This window comes from Triturus cristatus, chromosome 1_1, assembly GCF_964204655.1.
Source record: "Triturus cristatus chromosome 1_1, aTriCri1.1, whole genome shotgun sequence".
Taxonomy (NCBI): domain Eukaryota; kingdom Metazoa; phylum Chordata; class Amphibia; order Caudata; family Salamandridae; genus Triturus; species Triturus cristatus.
In genome coordinates, this window is record NC_140579.1 from 1,172,781,374 (window position 1) to 1,172,801,222 (window position 19,849).

A 19,849-nucleotide genomic window follows, 5' to 3' on the forward strand; every position below is an offset into this window, starting at 1 on the left:
GTATGATGTCGAAGGTGTGTCGACGTCGACTGTGGAATCCTCGACGGCGACCTAGTCCTAGGTCTCGCCGGCCCCTCTCTCGACATCGAACGTCGAGAACGCCGAGATCCAGAGCCCTGGATCGACGGCGAACACACCGGTGCTTTACCTCTCGCCGTCGACGTCGTCGCCTTCGATGTCGAACGCGACCTACCAGCCGGTAGGTGTCGTTTCTGCTCCTTTTTCTGCCCGGAGGTCCCTCCAGTGGCTGAAGCATGGGCAGAGGAAGGGGAATGAGATCCTCCATGCCCCGAAGTCCCACCTGTCCTCTGCTTCTCCTGTCCCTGGAGGCGAATCTTCTCTCTGTCCCTCAGGATCCTCTTGGAGAAGGTCTTGCAGATGTCACATGTAGCAGGGACATGTGAAGATGATAAGCAGAGGATACAGACATCATGTGGGTCCGTCTTGGCCTTTTTCCTCCCAGACGCAGGGCATTTATCGAATAAAGCCATGCTAAGAGTGGGTCAAACTGCACCAAATTGCAGGATGCAGTAGAGAAATGCTCTAGACGTCGAATGAACAAACTATTTTATTAAAAAACCAAAATGTAATCCAAATATCCACCCAAAAGGGTAGAGCTCAAGCTCCAGGGTCCTGCTAGCAGGAGCCGGAAAAAAGAACTGAAAGTAACTTGCTTTGGCTGTGCATCCTGGGATACCGGGGGTCTCTGGAGAGTTCCTTAAAGACACGGTATCCCTTTAGCAGACACATAATGAAAGCCTATAGGGCTTGTCTGTCCACCCCTTCCTCTCTATTGTTTAAAAGGATTTTGGTGAAGGGAGTGTGATACACTAAAGGAACATGTCAGATGTGAATAAAAATGACATTTAAACTTTATTTTGGCTTTTGTGTTCACTTCAGATGAAGTGCTGGCCAGTGCAGCCATGTTGTATTAGGCTGTATTATTTTGTCTGCCTCTTAAGTGTCTTTGCAGGTTTGCAAATGCAGGACACCTTAAGAGATATTTTGATTGCTCCGGGGTCCCCGCACATGGGCGGGACTATTCATAGATTATGACTATACACAGAGATCCCCTACTACAGAAAGTGACTGACAGAGAGAGAGAGTGACTGACAGAGAGAGAGACTGGCTGACAGAGAGAGAGCGACTGACTGAGAGAGAAAGAGAGACAGCGAGAGAGAGAGACTGACTGAGAGAGAGACAGCAAGAGAGAGACTGACTGAGAGAAAGAGACTGAGTGACTGGTGTGGGAGTATGATCCCACCCTTCTAGTGGGATAGACATGTACCCACTGTGGAAACACAGTAGAATCCTAAAGAGCCCTGGCATCACAAAATGGATGCCAGGGCATCCAGGAGGAGGGCTGCGCAGACACTGGGCTGCCCTCCTGCTGCTGAATGAAACTCGCAATGGAGGAGGCCCAACAACCAGTGTTAACATCAGAAAAAGGTGGGAGCAACGTAAGTGCAGATCCTACTCTCATACACCCAACAATAGGCATCCTGTCACAGGGAGGTGTAACCACCTTCCAGACAGGGTTTAGTGTATTGGGGCTGGGTGGGTGCACTCCTAGAGCGCTTTGAAGTCCTGCACTGGGGGAGCAGTAGGCTCCTCTGTGCATATGCCAGCTCAAACCGGTTCAGGGGCTACCAGCCCCTGCTCTGGCGCAAAACTGGACAAAGGGTAGTGGGTGTAGCCACCCACTCCCCTGACCCTCCCATAGGTGGGGTCATAGAGCTAGTCCCTCCCTTCCTTGTAGTATAAGATCGGGAACCCTTGCCATTGCAAACTAGATATCCCTGGACAACGCTCTGAAGAAGAATCCTGGACCTTCGACATTCCACTACCTCTGGAAGACTGAAGAATCTCCCTTGGAGTCAAGGAGTGACTCCCCTGCTTGGCAGGCACCAAAACTTTGAATCAACGGTCGCAAACTTTCCCGCTCCCGCCGGAGTCCGAAGTCCCTGCAGCCCCGGAAGTGGATTTCCTGACTTTTCCAAGGCCATCGTGAGTCCCCAGCGAAGCTGAGGCAAGTGGACCCCACGAGTGACGAGGAAAAGCAATACCCGGGTACCGAGCACCATTGTCGAGTGCAACCCCTTCACGATGTTCTATGAACTTGCGCTTTGGACAATGTGTGGTCCAAGCCTCCAGCAGGATTTCCTCCGAAGATCAGAGGCCTACCTCTTCCCGAGTGACCGTGGGCTCCTGGTGAGTGAATCCTCCCGAGGCGTCTTCGCGATCCCATGCCAGTTGGCTTGTGGGTCCCCAGAAGACTTTTCTACAGAACCAAAGGGCTCCCCTGGTTACTCCAGGCCTGCCCTGACTTACCCTCGCTGGGTGAGTCCCTCAGACCTTGCTGGTCTGCACCGCTGACTTTCTTCACTTTCCACGAGACTTGCTGTTGCCAAGGCTGGTTGGCTCCAATCCGGTTGCCGACACCTCAGCAAGCTGCAGACTTTGTGGGACACGCCGAATCCAGCTCCTGGTCGTCGTCGACGCCTCCTGGACCTCGTGGCTGAAGAGTCAAGACACCCGTGATCACCTGAAATCACCCGACGACTGTGGGCATCCAGCTTCCTTGCCCCGGGTCACTGACAAGTGACTTTGAACACTGTCCCTTCTGCTTTCAGGTCTTCTTTCTTCTGAATCCAGCCTTGGATTCCACCGGACACTTCTCCTGTCTTCACACGCAGCAAGTCTTCTTTGGCTCCCATTGAAAACGACGCCGCAACCAGACACTAAAAGACAACTATGCACCCGGCTTCCCTGTGTGAGGTAACTCCAGCACTACGGTGCTCCTGTGGGTGTTGGCTCTAGAACTACTTACCCTGTAAGTGACTTGCTTGTAGACTCTCCCGAAGTATCCTAAAACTTTAAAATTCCAACGGCGACTTGCTCCATTGAAGTCTATTGGGATCCGCGGCTGTGTTCTCACACTGCATGCGTCTCCCGTTGGTCCTTTACTTACCTGCCTTGGGTGGATTAGTGAGGCCCCAGCGCTTCTACGGGCCCTAGGCCTTGTCCCCTCGCAAGTCGATCTTCCTAAGTCTCTTTTTTAGTATATGGTCTGGTACGCCACTAGGGTCCCAGCCATATTTGTGCTTAACTTGTTGTGAAATGTTGATTTGGGCATATGTCCTTAACTTCTAATCTCATAAAGGGATTAGTAGAGTGTGTCTAGTAATAAATACATATATATTTTATATATATACCTGTGTGGAGTCCTTTCACTTAGTAATTCAAGAGATTATAAGGTAAAATAAGCTGCTTTACATTCCTCTAAAGACTTAGCCTGAAGGCTGCTCTCCACAGCTACCACTAGGATAGCTTTCTTTAAAAGGTTGTACTGGTGCAAGGTGGCCACTTTAACTAGTGACCAGCATATACCAGGCCAACTTCTCACAAGCGGAGAAAAGAACGAAACAAGCTCTTTATGCAGGGAAGAGCTACAGGTGTGCGGATATGCAAAAATCGCTTGCACAATGCACGCCCCCGCTTCTCACACATACTTGGGGGAGGGCGGGTGTGTGCTGTGCAGGTCCCCATCCCAGTCACTGCTAAAACACCTGCACTAATAGAGAGGAGAAAATTAAAAACATATTTGAGAGGCGAGCTGCAAAGAAGAGTGACACTGAAGCCAACAAATGGTAAGCAATGGGCGGGCTCCAAGCCCTTTATTGTAAACAATAGTGTCTGGCAAGCGAGAGCACCTGCAGCGCATTCAACCTATAAACAACTTTTTCTAAAGAACTGTGTTGAATTACTGAAAACTTGACTTTCTAAGTACAGGCACTGTACTGTACATTCAAAATCTAAATCAACATGATTTCCTTTTCTGTTACATAGAAGACAACCAGCTTGTGGTGCAACATCCCCTGCAAAGCAACGGAAAACAATCTCTGAAAACAAAGCAGTGCCACCCTACAGCATCCTTTCTACAGGAGAGCTGTAATGGCTTTCAGGACTATTTTGCTTTCACCTTTGTTACCATTCAAACTAATTACATCACAAACTTTTGTTTATCAAATTAAATCTCCATCTCATCAGGATAAGTTTAATTTCACTAGGTGGTGGCAAAGTTTCATTGCTCTGCCACAGTTGTGCTTAAACGCCCAATTTCTCTCGGCTCACCTCCTCGAGAGACTACAGACAGTACACCTCCTCAAGAGACTACAGACAGTACAGAACGCAGCAGCCAGAATCATCGTAGACCTCCCCCAAGCAGACCCACATCACCCCCCACCTCAAGAAACTCCACTCGATCTGATGCTGATCCACACCTTCAAAGCCCTCCACAACCAGGGACCAGTGTACTTCAACCACTGACTGAACTTCCACCTTCCCTCCAGACACCTGCACTCCGCCTCCCCCGCAACCCCACGAATCCGCAGCAGCAACAATGGCGAACGCTCCATCTCCTACCTCGCCACGAAGTCCTAGAATGACCTCACACTTCACCTATGGACAGCACTCTCTCTGCTAGAATTCAGGAAAGGACTCAAGACCTGGAAGTTCGACTGGGCCTCCTGCAGCAGTACTCACACGGGTGATCAGTTGTGCTATACAAATCTATATTGATTGATTTATTGCACATTGGTTCTGAATTGATAAAGTCATAGGTATCAATAAAGACAAATAAATATTTTGGGTCCACGTTTGTTTTCCTCGTTCATTCTGCTTCACCTTCAACTGCAAGCCACACACAGCCCTTCCTCTGTAATTACCTGAGACAAGCAGGCAATGGTCTATAACCTGCTCTCATTATGGTCCGACACAGCTTCTTAATTTCCACGTTCCATCAAACAGGCTCCGCCCTTCACCCAAACAAAATCTGAGCCCGCAAAAGGATTATCAAAGAGCGCCGTCAAGTGGTAATTTCGGTTCTACACTAACCACTCTGATGTACTGCCGTGAATAAGATGCTCAATTATCGAAACTGGGCAAACGGAACACGGTAGGTAAAGCTTTCATCCGCATGCACGTGCGAAATAAAGGTTAACATTTTTGTCATTTTTAGGTCTCGGCCTGGCGAAAGCAGCGCATGCGATGCTCTAGCCATGCGAAGGCTTCTTGGAATCAATACGGTTTCCGAAGCCGTGTCTCCGCTCTGCCTGCAGTTTACATTCTTGAGCGCCATTTAGCCTCACAAATTATGCAAAAGGCAGTGCAATGATTGCACTGGAGGCATTTCAATCCCTCCTGGTTGCCACCTTGTCCCCTTTTGGCCCGGCCCAGCGGGATTGGATCCTCACTTACGGCATTACGGAATCAATACGGATTCCGAAGCAGTGTCTCCGCTCCGCCTGCAATTTTCATTCGTGAGCGTTGTTTGGCATCACGAATTATGCATAAGGCAGTGCAATGATTGCACCGGAGGCATTTCAATCCCTCCTAGTTGCCACCCTGTCCCCTTTTGGCCCCGCCCAGTGGGATTGGATCTCTCACTTGCGGCGTTACACACTCTCCTTCATTAGCTGGGACGCGCTATGTTTTTCGCACCACGCCGACAGCTTGTTTAAAATGCGCCTCGGCGTGCTCCTGTTACCACCTCCCTCGGGCCAAGGCTCGTTATTCAGTGTGCTTTTTGTTTTACAATAGCGGCCTGGCGGCGTTCTATTGTGTAATGTATGAGGATCTGCTTCGTTTCATTTAAACAATAATGTTTTTGCTTAGTATATTCTCTTTGTTTTGTCACGGAGTTGTGTGAAGAGTTTCACAGTGACCTTGCTCCCTTTCCCAGACTAGCTGTGGCATGGAGAACTCCCTGCGACTCCCGCTAGGCGCTTCCAGAGCTGCAGTCGGACTCGGAGAGATCTCAGTCAGTGAGGCAGACGGAGCTGAGAAGATGGCGCCCCCCATGCATCGCTGAGTGTATGCAGGAGGCGCGAGCTCTTTGTCTCTCGCGCTTACAGCCTGGGATTGCCGGCAGCCCCTAGAAGGCGACCAAAGACACCCCCTCCTAGCGACACCTCAGGGAATGGGCGGGAGCGCCTTAGTTTCTCCAGTTCTTTTAGGCATGGGAAGTTTTTTCAACTATTCCATCTAATGTCAGCCTTCCCGTGGTATGTATCGGGTCTTAAACATGAGGGCAGCAGGGCACAGCACCTCAAGCACTTATTTGCATCCTATGTAAGACCCACGATTCGAACTGAACGCCGATTTAGTTTTTACGGTAATCCTTTCTGCTACGCCATTCATTGGGCTGACTGGGATTTCGACAATGGTCCCAGTTTCTCGTCCAAAACTCCTCGTTGTTTAACTTTATAACTCAAGAGCGATGCTACAGGCGTAGTGTTGGTTCAGAAACTACCACAACCAAAATGCATTTTATTAAATGTAAATATACTGAACTAGGCAGTGAAGGGGTTAGCCAGCCACTTTATATTTTCTGTAATTGTTATCTGTTAAAGTAGGATAAACAGAACAGATATCTAAATGCCACAACTTTTTGTGTCCTATGCTTTCCTCTTTCAAAACGTTATTTTCCGGTACATTAGCTCACTTGTTTCTAAAAAAAAAAAAAGACTTCAATTTCCAGGAAGCAGTGTTTTGCTTGATGAAAGTCATGGCTGAGCACCCAGCATCCCGGTGATAGGGAGTGACTGTAACGCGAGACACTGCGACTGTGATTGGCAGCCTGTAGTATGTTTGCAGTGAAATGTTAAAAAGAGCCCACGTTCAGTTCTGGAAATGTAATTAGCCATTTCCACAGCTCGGGAGATGCCACTGCGATAGCGATGTATGGGGTTGAAGGCCGTGGAGGAGCAGAGTCAAATTGGCAGTTGCCCTTTCTCTTAAAAACTTAACTGTGTTGCAGATACACACGTTTTCATACCTGTGTCATGCAGCAGAAAAGATGTAAATGCATAAAGACAGTTTGGTAATTAAGGTGCTGGAGCTTAAACTGCCAGCCTCATGTAATCAGTAGTAGCCCTAAAAACACAAGCATTAAAAATGCAACAGACCTCGCCTTTCATTAAGTTAAAGCCATTTGCTTTGCTCACAATACCATTAGCAAAGCAAATGGCTTTAACTTAAACAAAGGCGAGACCTATTGCATTTTCAATGCTGGGTTACTTTCAGCAAACTCCACAAGTTTAGTGCTCCCCGAATACTGGTTGCGGTCTCTTGTAACCATGTCCCGTTTAACCGTGGGGAAACAATGAGGCGATATTTCTAAATTAACATAACACCAGTGCTTTAAATGGGCCGGTACTCACCGGTACTGAGTACCGGCACTTCTTAGATTTGTCACTCTCAGTACCGGCACTTCTCTACTGCCCAGGAGAGTACCGGTACTCATGAGAGGTAGGCTCACTGGCTGAGAGTGCTAATGAGCAGGAGTGGAACTGTCTGGCAGCCAAGGCGCCGCTTCTGTAGCCCCGATCTGAGCCCCTGCTGAGCTATTCAGCAGGGCTCATTTGAATAATGTGCGGTGTTCACCGGCACCCTGTGTTTGACAGAGCAGGGTCGAAATTCATTTTACCTGCTAGTGTGATTTTCAAAGCGCAGCACTTCAGGTAGTGAAAAGTCGGTGCAGGGTAATACTTTAATCATAGAAATGTTATCAGGGGCAAGGGCGGCGGATTCTCACACTTCCCGTACTTTCTCTCGATCAGAGGGTTAATGCCCAGACAATGCGATCGAAGAGGCCCCTGGAGCGCTAATCCAACTGCTTTCTGCACTGGCACCTACCTTCCTAACGCCAAAAGCCTCAATGACCCTGTCTGTACATAGGCTTTCTTGATGAGACACTGCAGCAGGGCTCGCTGTCTGACTCTGAAGAAGAGACAGGCTAGAGAGCCCCGCGGTGCCAGCCAGCAGCTCCTCGGTGGATCGTTCTGACAGCTGTAAAGAGATTCAGCTAGGTCAAATATTAATTTAATAATTTCCTGCTGCTGACATTTAAAATGTTTGTTACGGAACTGATTAGTGGGCTCCAGCACGGCAGAGAGCCTTGCAAATGGGCAAACTAGAGTGGTCTGTCTGTGCTGAAAATGCGCTATGTTCTGTCTAAACTAGCAGTTCTGCTGATTTATTAGTAGCGCAAAGTGTTTAACATCCCTGCTCGGCAGTGCACTACAAAGCAGCACCCTTTATTTCTCAGCACAGTTAGACTTGCTAAGTCAGAGATAAGTCATGTGATTATTGTTCCCGCTGGAGAGGGGTCAGAATTTTCTCTCCTGGCAGTTTTCACTCATCATTAAGTAGGGTAGAGGGTTAATATGCCTCCTTCAAAAAAGCATATTGTATTGTACTGTATTGTATGTGGATAGCTCAGTGAGTTGCTGTTTTTGTCACAGAGATCCATTTGTTACGTGTGGTTTGGCCGCACCTGAAGCTGAGGTTGGGGTGGAGGGTGCGGATTTTTATAAAAATTTAATAATAGCTTCAAAAGCACCTGCTGCAGAGTTTGACTTCCTTGTTGCTCAAATGAGTGTGATTTCTGATATTTGTCTATTTCCATTGACTTCATTCCATGATTTTGGTCGCAAGAAAGTGCCACTCTAAGTGTTACACATCTAGTTGTTGCCTGACTCTCGTAAATTCACTGAATCTATGAAAATGTCACACTTTAGCAATCTGAAACATTAGCAGCTAAACTCAAATGAGTGCCATTTCTGATATTTATATGATTCCCTCGTCTTCATTGCTTAATTTTGCCCGCAGGAAAGTGTCAATAATAGTCGCTGAAATGTCACTCATAATTACAATGAAAACATGAAAATGTCACACATAGCAATCTGAAACCTGGGCAGTTCTGGGGTCCATTCAGGCCCTCTGCTGTCAACCACATTCACAATATCCTCTGCATTTGCGCAAACACAGGAATCATGGCAGTCCCCTGGCAGTGGCATTTAAAAAAGCCATGGTGAAGAGTATAACATGGCTTTTAACATATCAGAGTCTTTTGTGTGTCTGCTTGTGTTTGTGTGTTTGCCTGCATTTGTATGCCTGTTTTTTGTAAGAAAAAAGCAAGAGAGAGAATCAAGACACTCTCAGGAGGTATTTTAAAGAAAATGGGGGGCACTTTGTGTGTACATGTCTGCGGCGACAAAGGTTCATGAATAACGTAGTAGGGAGGATTGGTGGGTGAGTTAATGGATGGATGAGTGAGAAAGGGTGGATGTATAGATGGATGAATGGATGGATGAGTGACTGGATGGATGAGTGAATGGATGTATGGGTGAAAGAGGGTGGACGATTGGATAAAAGGGCGGATGATGGGTGGATAAGTGAAAGATTGGAGTGAAAGGAGGGACTGAGTGAAAGGGTGGATGGTATAAAGGAGTGATAGGGTTGATGGATAGATGAGCAAAAGGATTGATGGATGAGTGAAAGGGTGGATAAAGAGATGGATGAGTGAAAGGATGAATGGATAGGTTCAAAGATGGATGGATAGGTTTGAATATGAAGGGTGGACAGACGGAATGGTGAAAAACTGAATGATGGATGAAAAACTGAAAAGTCGACAGAATGTAAAGGGTAAATGGTGGACATCAGAAGGTAAATGGTAGGATGAAAGGATGAATGGATAGATCGATGGAAGAGATATCTTCTGGGGAGGGTCATGATGATTTGCTTCATTTGCTTGGTGCCATAAGAGCTTTGGTTTGAAGTGCGGGTATTTTCAGTTTCTTCCTACTCACGTGCTCAAAAATATAAAGTATTGTGCCAAACAACATCAATTAACAGTATGGCATTAAGAAGGTGCAACTATTGCAAAAGAAGGAAATGTTAACATATTATCACATTTCTCTTTAATTTTGTGTAATGAGTTAACCTGCTTTGTTTATATAAACACATTTATCATGTGTTTTGGTGTGTGCTGCAACTATAATGGAAGTTGTTAAGTATCATTATGTCTTGCCCTTAGCCCCGCCCCTAGCCCCGCCCACTCACTACACCTTTAGCTCATTTTAATGAGTACCTGCACTTATTTTTTCCCATTTAAAGCACTGCATAACACACTTGTTTCGAGACAGTCACCTAATTAGAGAGCTAAACAAAAATATCTGCCATTGTTTTCTTATTCATCCTCTCATGCGACGGTTCTGCGAACTAAAACTGCTCACGGACGCCATCATGACGTTTCTTGCTCGTTTCCCTCAAAGGCAGCACATGACTTATTTTTATTCCACAAAAGGTTTTCAAGACCCCGGGCCAATAGAAAACAGTTCTTAATGCGAGTTGTCTAATCGGACACCAGTGAAGAAAGCAGCTTAGAACTCAATAGTCTTCATGATTGGGGGTCTCGATCCCCCTGACGAATGGAGCCGATTTCCACAGAGCTCCAGTAGTATTGAGATTATGTGAAGTCACATGCTGGAACTCCCCCCGGCCCCTCCTCATCTTCCCAAGACAAAAACACCCCGATATGTACGCTACCTTGCTTACAAAATGTAAAGTCTGTCAGAAATAGTACAGGATAACATACGAGGAGCGTAGCATCGGGGGCCGGGGGGTAGTTTGGGGTGTTACACCTCCATAATAATTGTATTGTGTGCTAAATATTTGGTTACAGGTGTTCAGTCGGGTTTAGGGAATTGTCTGCCGGGGTTTACCAGGAATGTTTATATGGGCACAGACAAAAGAGCCCACACACTCTCGCCCTTGTTTTTTAAGTCTTCAAAATGTTGGTTATTTTACAATATTTTGTATTTTTTCTGACTTAGTAGCCCTGCATTCGTCTCTCTTTCCACTGGCCCATAGCCCCTTTCATGCGCCCTGCTTGTTGTAGAATGTATTTTAACATTATATGCCAACATAAAGAAGTTTATTGATTGTAGGAAGGAGAATGCCAGACAGCTGGGAGAAAGGAGAAGCAACACAGAAAAGCAACCTCAGTTAAGCTACCAGCAACCGCTTGGGATGTAATGACAGCTTTAAACGGTACCCGTTAAGATAAATAGCCACTAAAGCTTTCAACGTTACATTTAATATATTTTTTAGTGTAACATGGGGAACCAGGACATATTGCATTTGTAAATTCAAACCGTACTGCTGTGTGATTAAAGTTTTGAATAAACCACGTGAAAGTGGCACTAGTCCCACAGCCTACAACATGGCTACACCATGTGTACCAATCACTAGAAGGTTGACACCTATCTCCTGCCAGCTGTTGTGAAGTACAGTATCTGGGCACGTTTGTTCTTCGGAATGACGTCAGTTCCATCACTGACGTATTCTAAAATGATATCCAAGTTGGACACGTGAATCGGAATCCCCTGATTGCTGGATTTCGGGGTATTTTTGAGATGGACGTGCTGCATTGCAAAATGAGCCCGGTTTTCAAGCTATATGGGCAAGCCAATGGACGCTCATGCCAACGATTATGCTCTGGCTCGGCCCTTGATTTTAGTAGACTTCAGAGCCTGATTGGAGGAGAGAGAGGGGGTGAGAGGGAGGGAGGGAGCGAGAGAGGGGGAGAGGGAGGGAGGGAGGAAGAGAGAGAGAGCAAACATATATACAAAGACAAGCATTCACAAGCCAATAGGTCTTGCCTATGCAAGAGCTATTGGCTTTGCCAATGTGTTTTAGCCGTGTTGTACAACAGTGTGACTGCTGTTCAGCATGACTGCAAATTAGTGGCGTCGAGGAGAGTGGCATGGAGCGTCATAACGTGGAACAGCGAAGAGTAGAGTGCTGTCGCACAGAGTGTTGTGTATTGGAGTGGCAAAGAGTGGAATCACAGAGTGGCATACAGTGGAGTGGCATAGAGTTGGCTGGTGTGGAGTGCATTGGCATAGAGTATTGCAAACTGTAATGATGTAGAGTGCAGTGTCTTAGAATTTAGTGGCACACAATGCAGTGGCTTAGATTAGAGTGTAAAAAAGAAGAAAGCTTCCTTTGGTATTAAGAATCTAATATAATACTCACTCCAATAGTTCAACCATTCCTATACACACAATTATACAAGAGGGAGTATAGTTGTAAACCTACGGCTCAAAACACAATAGGATGATATATATGTCTTATTTATTATTGTACAATAAAAGCATTTCATCATGTACTTTAATTAAAACACAATATCATCACACAATACATCATATGTATACCATCCTTTAAACAGACTAAAAAGACCTATCTAAAAAATAATAGATCAAAGAATATTCATTAAAAAATATAAAGAATAAGATGTGCAACTCTAGCTTGGAGAGTACAAAACAAGACAGTACACTTTGTCATAGACAACACATATCCGTGTTTGAGAAATGATTGAGCTGGAGCCCGATAGGTTGTGCCAAAATCTCTCTCTGTGGTTCCAGCCACTACACAGATTGTGAAACCCAGCGTCGATGCGTTTTGATGGTGTCAAGTCCAATTATACCATCTTTCACAAGACCACAAAATATGACTCCCATAGCACTATGTAGTGCCAGTATATGATCGTAAACCTGTATCATAAAACACACATATATGAATGTCAATTTTTCACATATTAGATTCATTGAGACAAATATATATTTTTCTTAATCAATAATCATAAAACTTTTTTTCTAGTTCATTAACAACTAAAAACATAACCTTTCCTGTAAACAACCATATATATAAAAGCCTAATGTGTGGCCTAATATGAACATACAAACTAGAACTCCCTTCAACATACATAATTTCATCCAAACCCTCTATGACTATTCCTATACCTATTCATCACACAATGTTATTGAATGGATACTAACATCCTATTATTTTTATATAATTACTTTCCCGGGTGGGCATCTATTCCTCTAAGGCTAGTAACTGCTGGGAGATAAGTCTTCACCTAGGATAAATACTTATAAAAGATAAGGAGGAAAGCATTGTAGTCTAAATAATCTCTCCAACCAACTGCACTCAGTGGGTTTTATAATGACCCCTAGTAGCTATAGGGATTTATCCTTTAAAATAGATAAGATGTATACACTACTTTCTAAGCTTAATGTGTGAGAATAGAGGTCTGATAGGATGGTCTGAAGAAAAGGTTTGTATCCACACTCTCTCCACCCCGTGTGCAAATGGTGCCCGAAGGGCACCATTTGTGCGTGGCTTATAACATATAAAAATTAAAATATTACCTTTCAAAACGAAGTGCATCATATGTCCTCCATGTGCGCACGGTGAGTTATAGTTGCCTGCACTAACTATAACGGGGGAATTTCATTGGTTTTTTATCAGTAAAATTTCCGCTAACTATAACATGTGTGAAACCTATGGTTTTTTCAGTGAATATATACATCTATATATAGCTAAGCATATATGTATGCATACATATAGAGCGATATGCATATAGATATAGGCATGCATATCTATCTCTCTATATATATATCTATATTCACTAACTATAACTCGCGCGACCGCAATCCACTGCTGATGACGTCACATATTATATCACTCATGACATTACTGATGACATCTCAAATGACATCACTGATGACATCATCCTTGTGTAAGAGTGGCAGACCTCCTCTTATCCTAATATAAACAGCAGTGGATTGTGGTCGCGTGAGTTATATTTAGCTGTACTAACTATAACGGGGGAATTTCAATGGTTTTGTATGAGTGAAATGTCCAGCTAACTATAACATGTGTGAAACCTATGGTTTTTTCAGTGAATATATATATATATACATATATCATCCTATTGTGTTTAGAGCTGTGGGTTTACAACTAGACTCCCTCTTGTATAATTGTGTGTATTAGAATGGTTGAACTATTGGAGTAAGTATTATATTAGATTCTCAATACCAAAGGAAGCTTTCTTCTTTTTTACTGTTATTTGAACCCTATTCCTTTGGTCTAAGGGGTCCCTCTCTGATTTTTCAGGTTAGATTAGAGTGTTGCATAGTAGAGTACAGTGCTGTGCAGTGCTGTGGATTGATGTAGAGTGGCACAGACTGCAGTGGCGTAGTGTGGTGCAGAGTAGAATATTGTGCCGTAGAGGACAGTGGTGTAGAGTGGAGCGATGCAGTGTACAGTGGCATAGCGTGAAGCGATGTAGAGTAAAGTGGCGTAGAGTGCATTGTCATATAATGCAGTAGTGCAGAGTAGAGTGTTGTAGAGTGCAGTGGTATAGATTGGTGTAGAGTGCATTGGAGTAGAGTGCAGTGGTGTTAAGTGCATTGGTATAGAGTGGCGTTGAGTTTGTTGGTGCAGAGAAGAGTGCAGTGGTATAGAGTGCAGTGGAGTGGCATAGTGTAGAGTGGAGTGGTGTAGAGTTTTGCAGAATGCAGCGACATAGAATTCAGCAGCATGGCATGCAACTATAAAGAATAGAGTGGGGTAGAGTTCAGTGGCGGAGAGTGCAGTGTTGCAGATTAGAGTTGTAAAGTGCAGTGGCATAGAGTGCAGTAGAGTACAGTGGTGCAGAAGAAAGTGCAGTTGTGTAGATTCCATTGGTGTAAAGTGCAGTAGCGTTGAATGGAGAGACGTACAGTGCAGTGGCATAGAGTGGAGTGATGCAGAGTGAGGTGGTGTAGAGTGCAGTAAGATAGAGTGGCATCAAGTGCATTGCCATAGAGTGCAGTAGAGCAGATTAGAGTGGTGGAGGGTGCAGTGTTGCAGAGTAGAGGGTGCATTGGAGTAGAGTGCAGTGTTGCAGATTAGAGTGTCGTAAAGTGAAGTGGTGTAGAGTGCAGTGGCCTAGAGTGCAGTGGTGCAGAGTAGAATGCAGTTGTGTAGAGTGCAGTGGAGTGGCACAGAGTGAATGACACAAAGTGGAGTGATGCAGGGTGGAGTGGTGTAGAGTGCATAGGTGTAGTGTTGCAGAATGCATCGGCATAGAATTCAGCAGCGTGCAATATAGAGTGCAGTGGTGTAGAGTGGCGAGAGTGCATTGGAATAGAGTGCAGTGTTGCAGAGTAGAGTGGCGGAGAGTGCAGTTTTGCAGATGAGAGTTGTAAAGTGCAGTGGTGTAGAGTGGCATAGAGTGCAGTGGGGTAGAGTACAGTGGTGCAGAGTAGAGTGCAGCTGTGTACAGTGCATTGGCGTAGAGCGCAGTAGCATAGAATGTAGAGGCATAGAGTGCAGTGGCATAGAGTGCAGTGGCGTAGAGTGCAGTAAAGTAGAGTGGCGTTAAGTGCATTGGCATAGAGTGAAGTACTACAGAGTAGACTGGCAGAGAGTGCAGTGTTGCAGAGTAGAGTGCATTGTTGCAGGCTGAGTGTCCTAAAGGCAGTTGTGTAGAGTGCAGTGGCGTGGAGTGGTGCAGGGAGGAGTGCAGTGGTGTGATGGAGAGTGCAGTGGTGTAGAGTACAGTAGCATAGAGTAGAATACAGTGACGTACAGTGGAATGGCGTAGAATGCAGGGGCATAGAGTTGAGTGTTATAGAGTAAAGTCAATTGGCGTAGGCAATGTGTAGTCAAGTTTTACACGTCCTAAAATCATTTTTTACTGCTGTAAGGCCCTTCTCTCCCATTGACTAACACTGGTTACCTTATTCCCTTTAAGTGATACCTTTGGATTGGGAAAAGATAGAAATATGTTATTTACACTTGTCATATGTGCTGTGCAGGCCCATTGCCGTTTCCCTTATGCTGGGCTAATATCACATACCCAATATGAGTTTAGGAAGGGAATGGGAACTGTCAAGCAGTGCCTCAACTTGTCGATGATCATGGGCAAGTACATGAAGGCCAGGGGGGCGTCAAACCACCTGGCCTTCATGGACTTGTCCAGTGCCTTTGACACGGTGTGCAGGAGCAAGTTGTGGGCACTAATGGATGATCTGGGCTTTGAGGAACCACTTTTCACTCTCCTCCGCAGACTACATGCTTCCACCTCTGTAGTTATCCGTTATGGTTTAGGGGAAGAGAAGACCAAGCCCATCGCTTCGACAGAGGGGGTCCAGCAAGGCTGCATTCCAGCCCCGCTTTTGTTTTTGGGCAATACAAATGGGCTGGAGCAGTTTCTGTTAAGCAAACACTTGGACTTTCCAAAACTAGTAAGTGCCCAAGTACCTTTATTGTCGTATGCTGACGACACGGTTTTGATGGCCCTGACCGCCAATAGCCTTCAGGGATGCTTGGATGCTTTTACCGAATATATGACGCCACTAGACCTGAAGGTGAATTACAAGAAATCCTTTGTTATGGTATGTGGGCCAAAATTTTCAAAAAACACGAAAATACACAGTGAATGGGACGGTTATTGAGAAGGTAATTTTTTTTCGTTATTTGGGGAATGTTTTTAACTCTAACCTAAACTGGGATCAACTTTTAGTATCCCAGGTGCAACAAACTTCAAGAGCCATCGAGGGGTTGTTTCGATTTGCTGCCAAACTTGGCCATAAGCCTGTTGCAGAGCTGATAACCCAGTACAAGTCAAAATGTCTGTCAGGAGCAACTTACGGTGCAGGAGTGTGGGGATATCAAAAGAGTACCCAGATTCAAATAATCGAGAACAAATGTTTGAAGAGACTCTTATTTATCCCGTCCAGCTCCCCTACATCATTTTGCCACTCAGAGGTGGGCATGGATTATATTACAGACAGAATACACATGGCACCCCTGCTATTATGGGGGAAAATTTGGTCCTCAGAGGAACTTAATTTCTCCCGACTTATTTGAAAAGATTGCAGAGAATTTAGATAATGCAATGGCGGTCCCCTGGTTACGCTACGTTAAACAAACTTTTTATAAGATAGGATTAGAAGATTTTTATGATAAGCCCGAGTGTATACCGCCAAACATGAAAATGTCCATAAAAGAAGCTTTTGGATCTGAGCGGAGTATATCATCTAGGCTTACAGATAGACCGGACCCCCTTTCTTAAAACAGCAACAATTTTATTTGTCTTTTAGCTTGCAGGGCAATGCACGTTTTTTAATAACAAGATTTCGCTTGGGCACACTGCACTTTCTTGTGGCCTTTCCAAAACAGGTGGGGTGGTGTGAGAGGCTACCCCCCTGTCCTTGTAATAGCACAGTCCAACAAAATACCATGCACCTTATGCTATTTTGCACATTATATAAAGACCCCAGGGCGCGCTTTCTCAAGCCAATTTTAAACGAAAACTGTTTCCGCTCCCATAAAGAGGGTTTTAATTATTTACACTCCTTAGTAAATGCTTCCATTTGTAGCTCTGTGCTTAGTTTTATATAAATTGTTTTGATAATAAGGAAACAATATGCAATGTAAAAGTATGCAACTAGGTGTTTAATTGTCTCAGAAGATATTTTTTATGCTCTTTTGTACATATTGTCGTTTATGATTTTTTGTTTTCTTTGTGAACTTTTATGATTCATCTGGAATCGAATAAAGGTTTTTCACTGACTGAGTGCAGTGGTGTGATGGAGAGTGCAGTGGTGTAGAGTGCAGAAGCATAGAGTAGAATACAGTGATGTACAGTGGAATGGCGTAGAATGCAGGGGCATAGAGTTGAGTGCTATAAAGTAAAGTCAATTGGCGTAGGCAATGTGTAGACAAGTTTTACACGTCCTAAAATCGTTTTTTACTGCTGTAAGGCCTATCTCTCCCATTGACTAACACTGGTTACCTTATTCCCTTTAAGTGATACCTTTGGATTGGGAAAAGATACAGATATGGTATTTACACTTGTCATATGTGCTGTGCAGGCCCATTGCCGTTTTCCCTTATTTTAGCATGAGCACGTTGCAGACTGCTCTCTGCTTTGCACACGTTACTATACAAACATATTTTGCTTCGTGCCAACCTGTACTTTCACACAGAACAGGCTGTTGTTTTTACATTCTGTTTTTTCCTGCGACTTAGTCTGAACACAGTAGACAAGTTCAAACAACAATGCCCCTTGTTATTCGGTTTTGGTCAGGATCTAGCACCTAGACACAACACACAAATGCAGCTGTTGTTTGGGAACACATACTCTTTGTCATATAGGTATGCACAAACAGAGCAGCAATGTCGTTCCCTGACGAAGGGCCAAATTAAGGGCCCGAAATGCATTGGAAATTGTTACATCTGAGCTGTTTTATGAATTGAGTTACCCACGTGGGGTAGTAAGAGGCCTGGATGGGCACAACTGCTCTATTTGAAAAAATTGGGTTTTCTGATAGCCTTACAGTGAAGAGTAAAGTAAAAAAGTGTGACAAAGTTTGAATAACAGTTGATAAAGTTTGAATAACAGTCAATAAAAGTGGAGTTTTGAACAAAAGAAAATTGGAGCATTTCCTTTAAGCTGTGCGACTGGACATGCAGTAACGACATTGCTGCTCTGTTTCATGGAACTCCTTTACGTGTTTTGAGGCGAGTCACGTCGCCAGTCTGCACGCGAATAGAACATAATCATTTGAATACAAGGATAACAGTGATGAACATTGGTGTGCATCTGCTACCCTGTTGTGTTTGATGAATCGATTTTCGCCTCACTCAGAAGTTATGCACCCAGCATGAAAATGAGTAATTTGGAACATTGCAGAGTACCATCATGGATTATTTTCACCACTAAGGCTGTCGCAATTCATTTCAAAAGCCATCCGTGGAGTATTTTCTCCAACTTGTGTTGCAAATATGATAGCCAAAAGTATACATTTTTCACGGACATTAGCTTATTCATTTATTTATTTACTTATGTTTTGGTATCAATGAAGATTTATTATATATAAAATTAATCAATGGTTCATATAAGACTGTATACCAAGAGTTATTGAGCATCACATTTGTTGTTTACAGCGCGCACAAATCAGGGGTTTGATTGCAAGGGTTTGTGGGATTTGTAGTTTTTCAGGTCATTAGTTGAGGTTCACAATTAATGTAGACGCAGTCAAAAGGGCATGTTCGAGTCCGATATACATTAGTGAGAGTGAAAACCTAGGTGGAGTTTTGATCTAGGTAGAATGGGTTCATGCAGCTTTGAATGGAAGGCAGTGTCAGCTGCTCGCGCCTCAGTGATTGGAGTAATTCAGCCATAGGTTAAGTATAAAACCGTCGGTTCTGGGAGGAGTAGGTTGATTGAATGGCAGTCATGAGGAAAGGAGGTGTTAGAGCGGTGGAGATATGTTTAATGGAATTAGAACAGGTACGTTATTGACACTGGGTTTGGGAAGTTACTAAGTATAAACATGAATGTATGATATCTGGGCATCGAATATATGTTTTCAGGAAACGGGTTAAATGCAGGGATAAGAGACAGAGTCTTTTCTTATAATTGGAAGGGGGTTTAGGATTTACTGAGCTGCGCATTTTAAATGGCAGGAATGAGATCGTGGATGGATGTGGGGGAGGTTATAGCGCACAGTAAATCACTTGTCATAGGGGCATTTCACTTAAGCATTGTAGGCAGCAGTGTGTAATGTATTCTTTTAACCAATTTTTGTTTGAAGTGTTTAGTTATCTTGATAATATTTTACTACAGTATGAATTTGTGTTATTATTGCAGTGCTCGTGCAATGGAAGTTTAACGGAGGTTTCATTTCATTTTTCTTAAACAGTTTTCCCTGACGAAGGGCCAAATTAAGGGCCCGAAATGCATTGGAAATCGTTACAGCTGAGCTGTTTTATGAATTGAGTTACCCACGTGGGGTAGTAAGAGGCCTGGATGGGCACAACTGCTCTATTTGAAAAAATTGGGTTTTCTGATAGCCTTACAGTGAAGAGTAAAGTAAAAAAGTGTGACAAAGTTTGAATAACAGTTGATAAAGTTTGAATAACAGTCAATAAAAGTGGAGTTTTGAACAAAAGAAAATTGGAGCATTTCCTTTAAGCTGTGCGACTGGACATGCAGTAACGACATTGCTGCTGTTTGATGGAACTCCTTTACGTGTTTTGAGGTGAGTCACGTCGCCAGTCTGCACGCGAATAGAACATAATCATTTGAATACAAGGATAACAGTGATGAACATTGGTGTGCATCTGCTACCCTATTGTGTTTGATATATAGGTATGCACA

The 19,849-nt window shown here is 44.3% G+C and overlaps 1 protein-coding gene across 9 annotated transcripts in view; it reads right to left on the minus strand.

Annotated features, from left to right (window-relative positions):
* Positions 1-19,849, minus strand: part of LOC146871807 (ETS domain-containing protein Elk-4-like) — a 321,519-nt gene that overhangs the window by 93,029 nt on the left and 208,641 nt on the right. For 8 of the 9 annotated variants that reach the window (XM_085651535.1, XM_085651573.1, XM_085651526.1 and 5 more), the window contains one exon: positions 11,966-12,401. The exons of the other annotated variant lie outside the window; for it this stretch is intronic. In XM_085651535.1, the coding sequence (XP_085507661.1) occupies positions 12,276-12,401 (126 nt within the window). In that variant the 3' untranslated portion in view covers positions 11,966-12,275. Of the gene's footprint in view, positions 1-11,965; positions 12,402-19,849 lie in introns of those variants that run through there. 9 annotated transcript variants of the gene reach the window in all.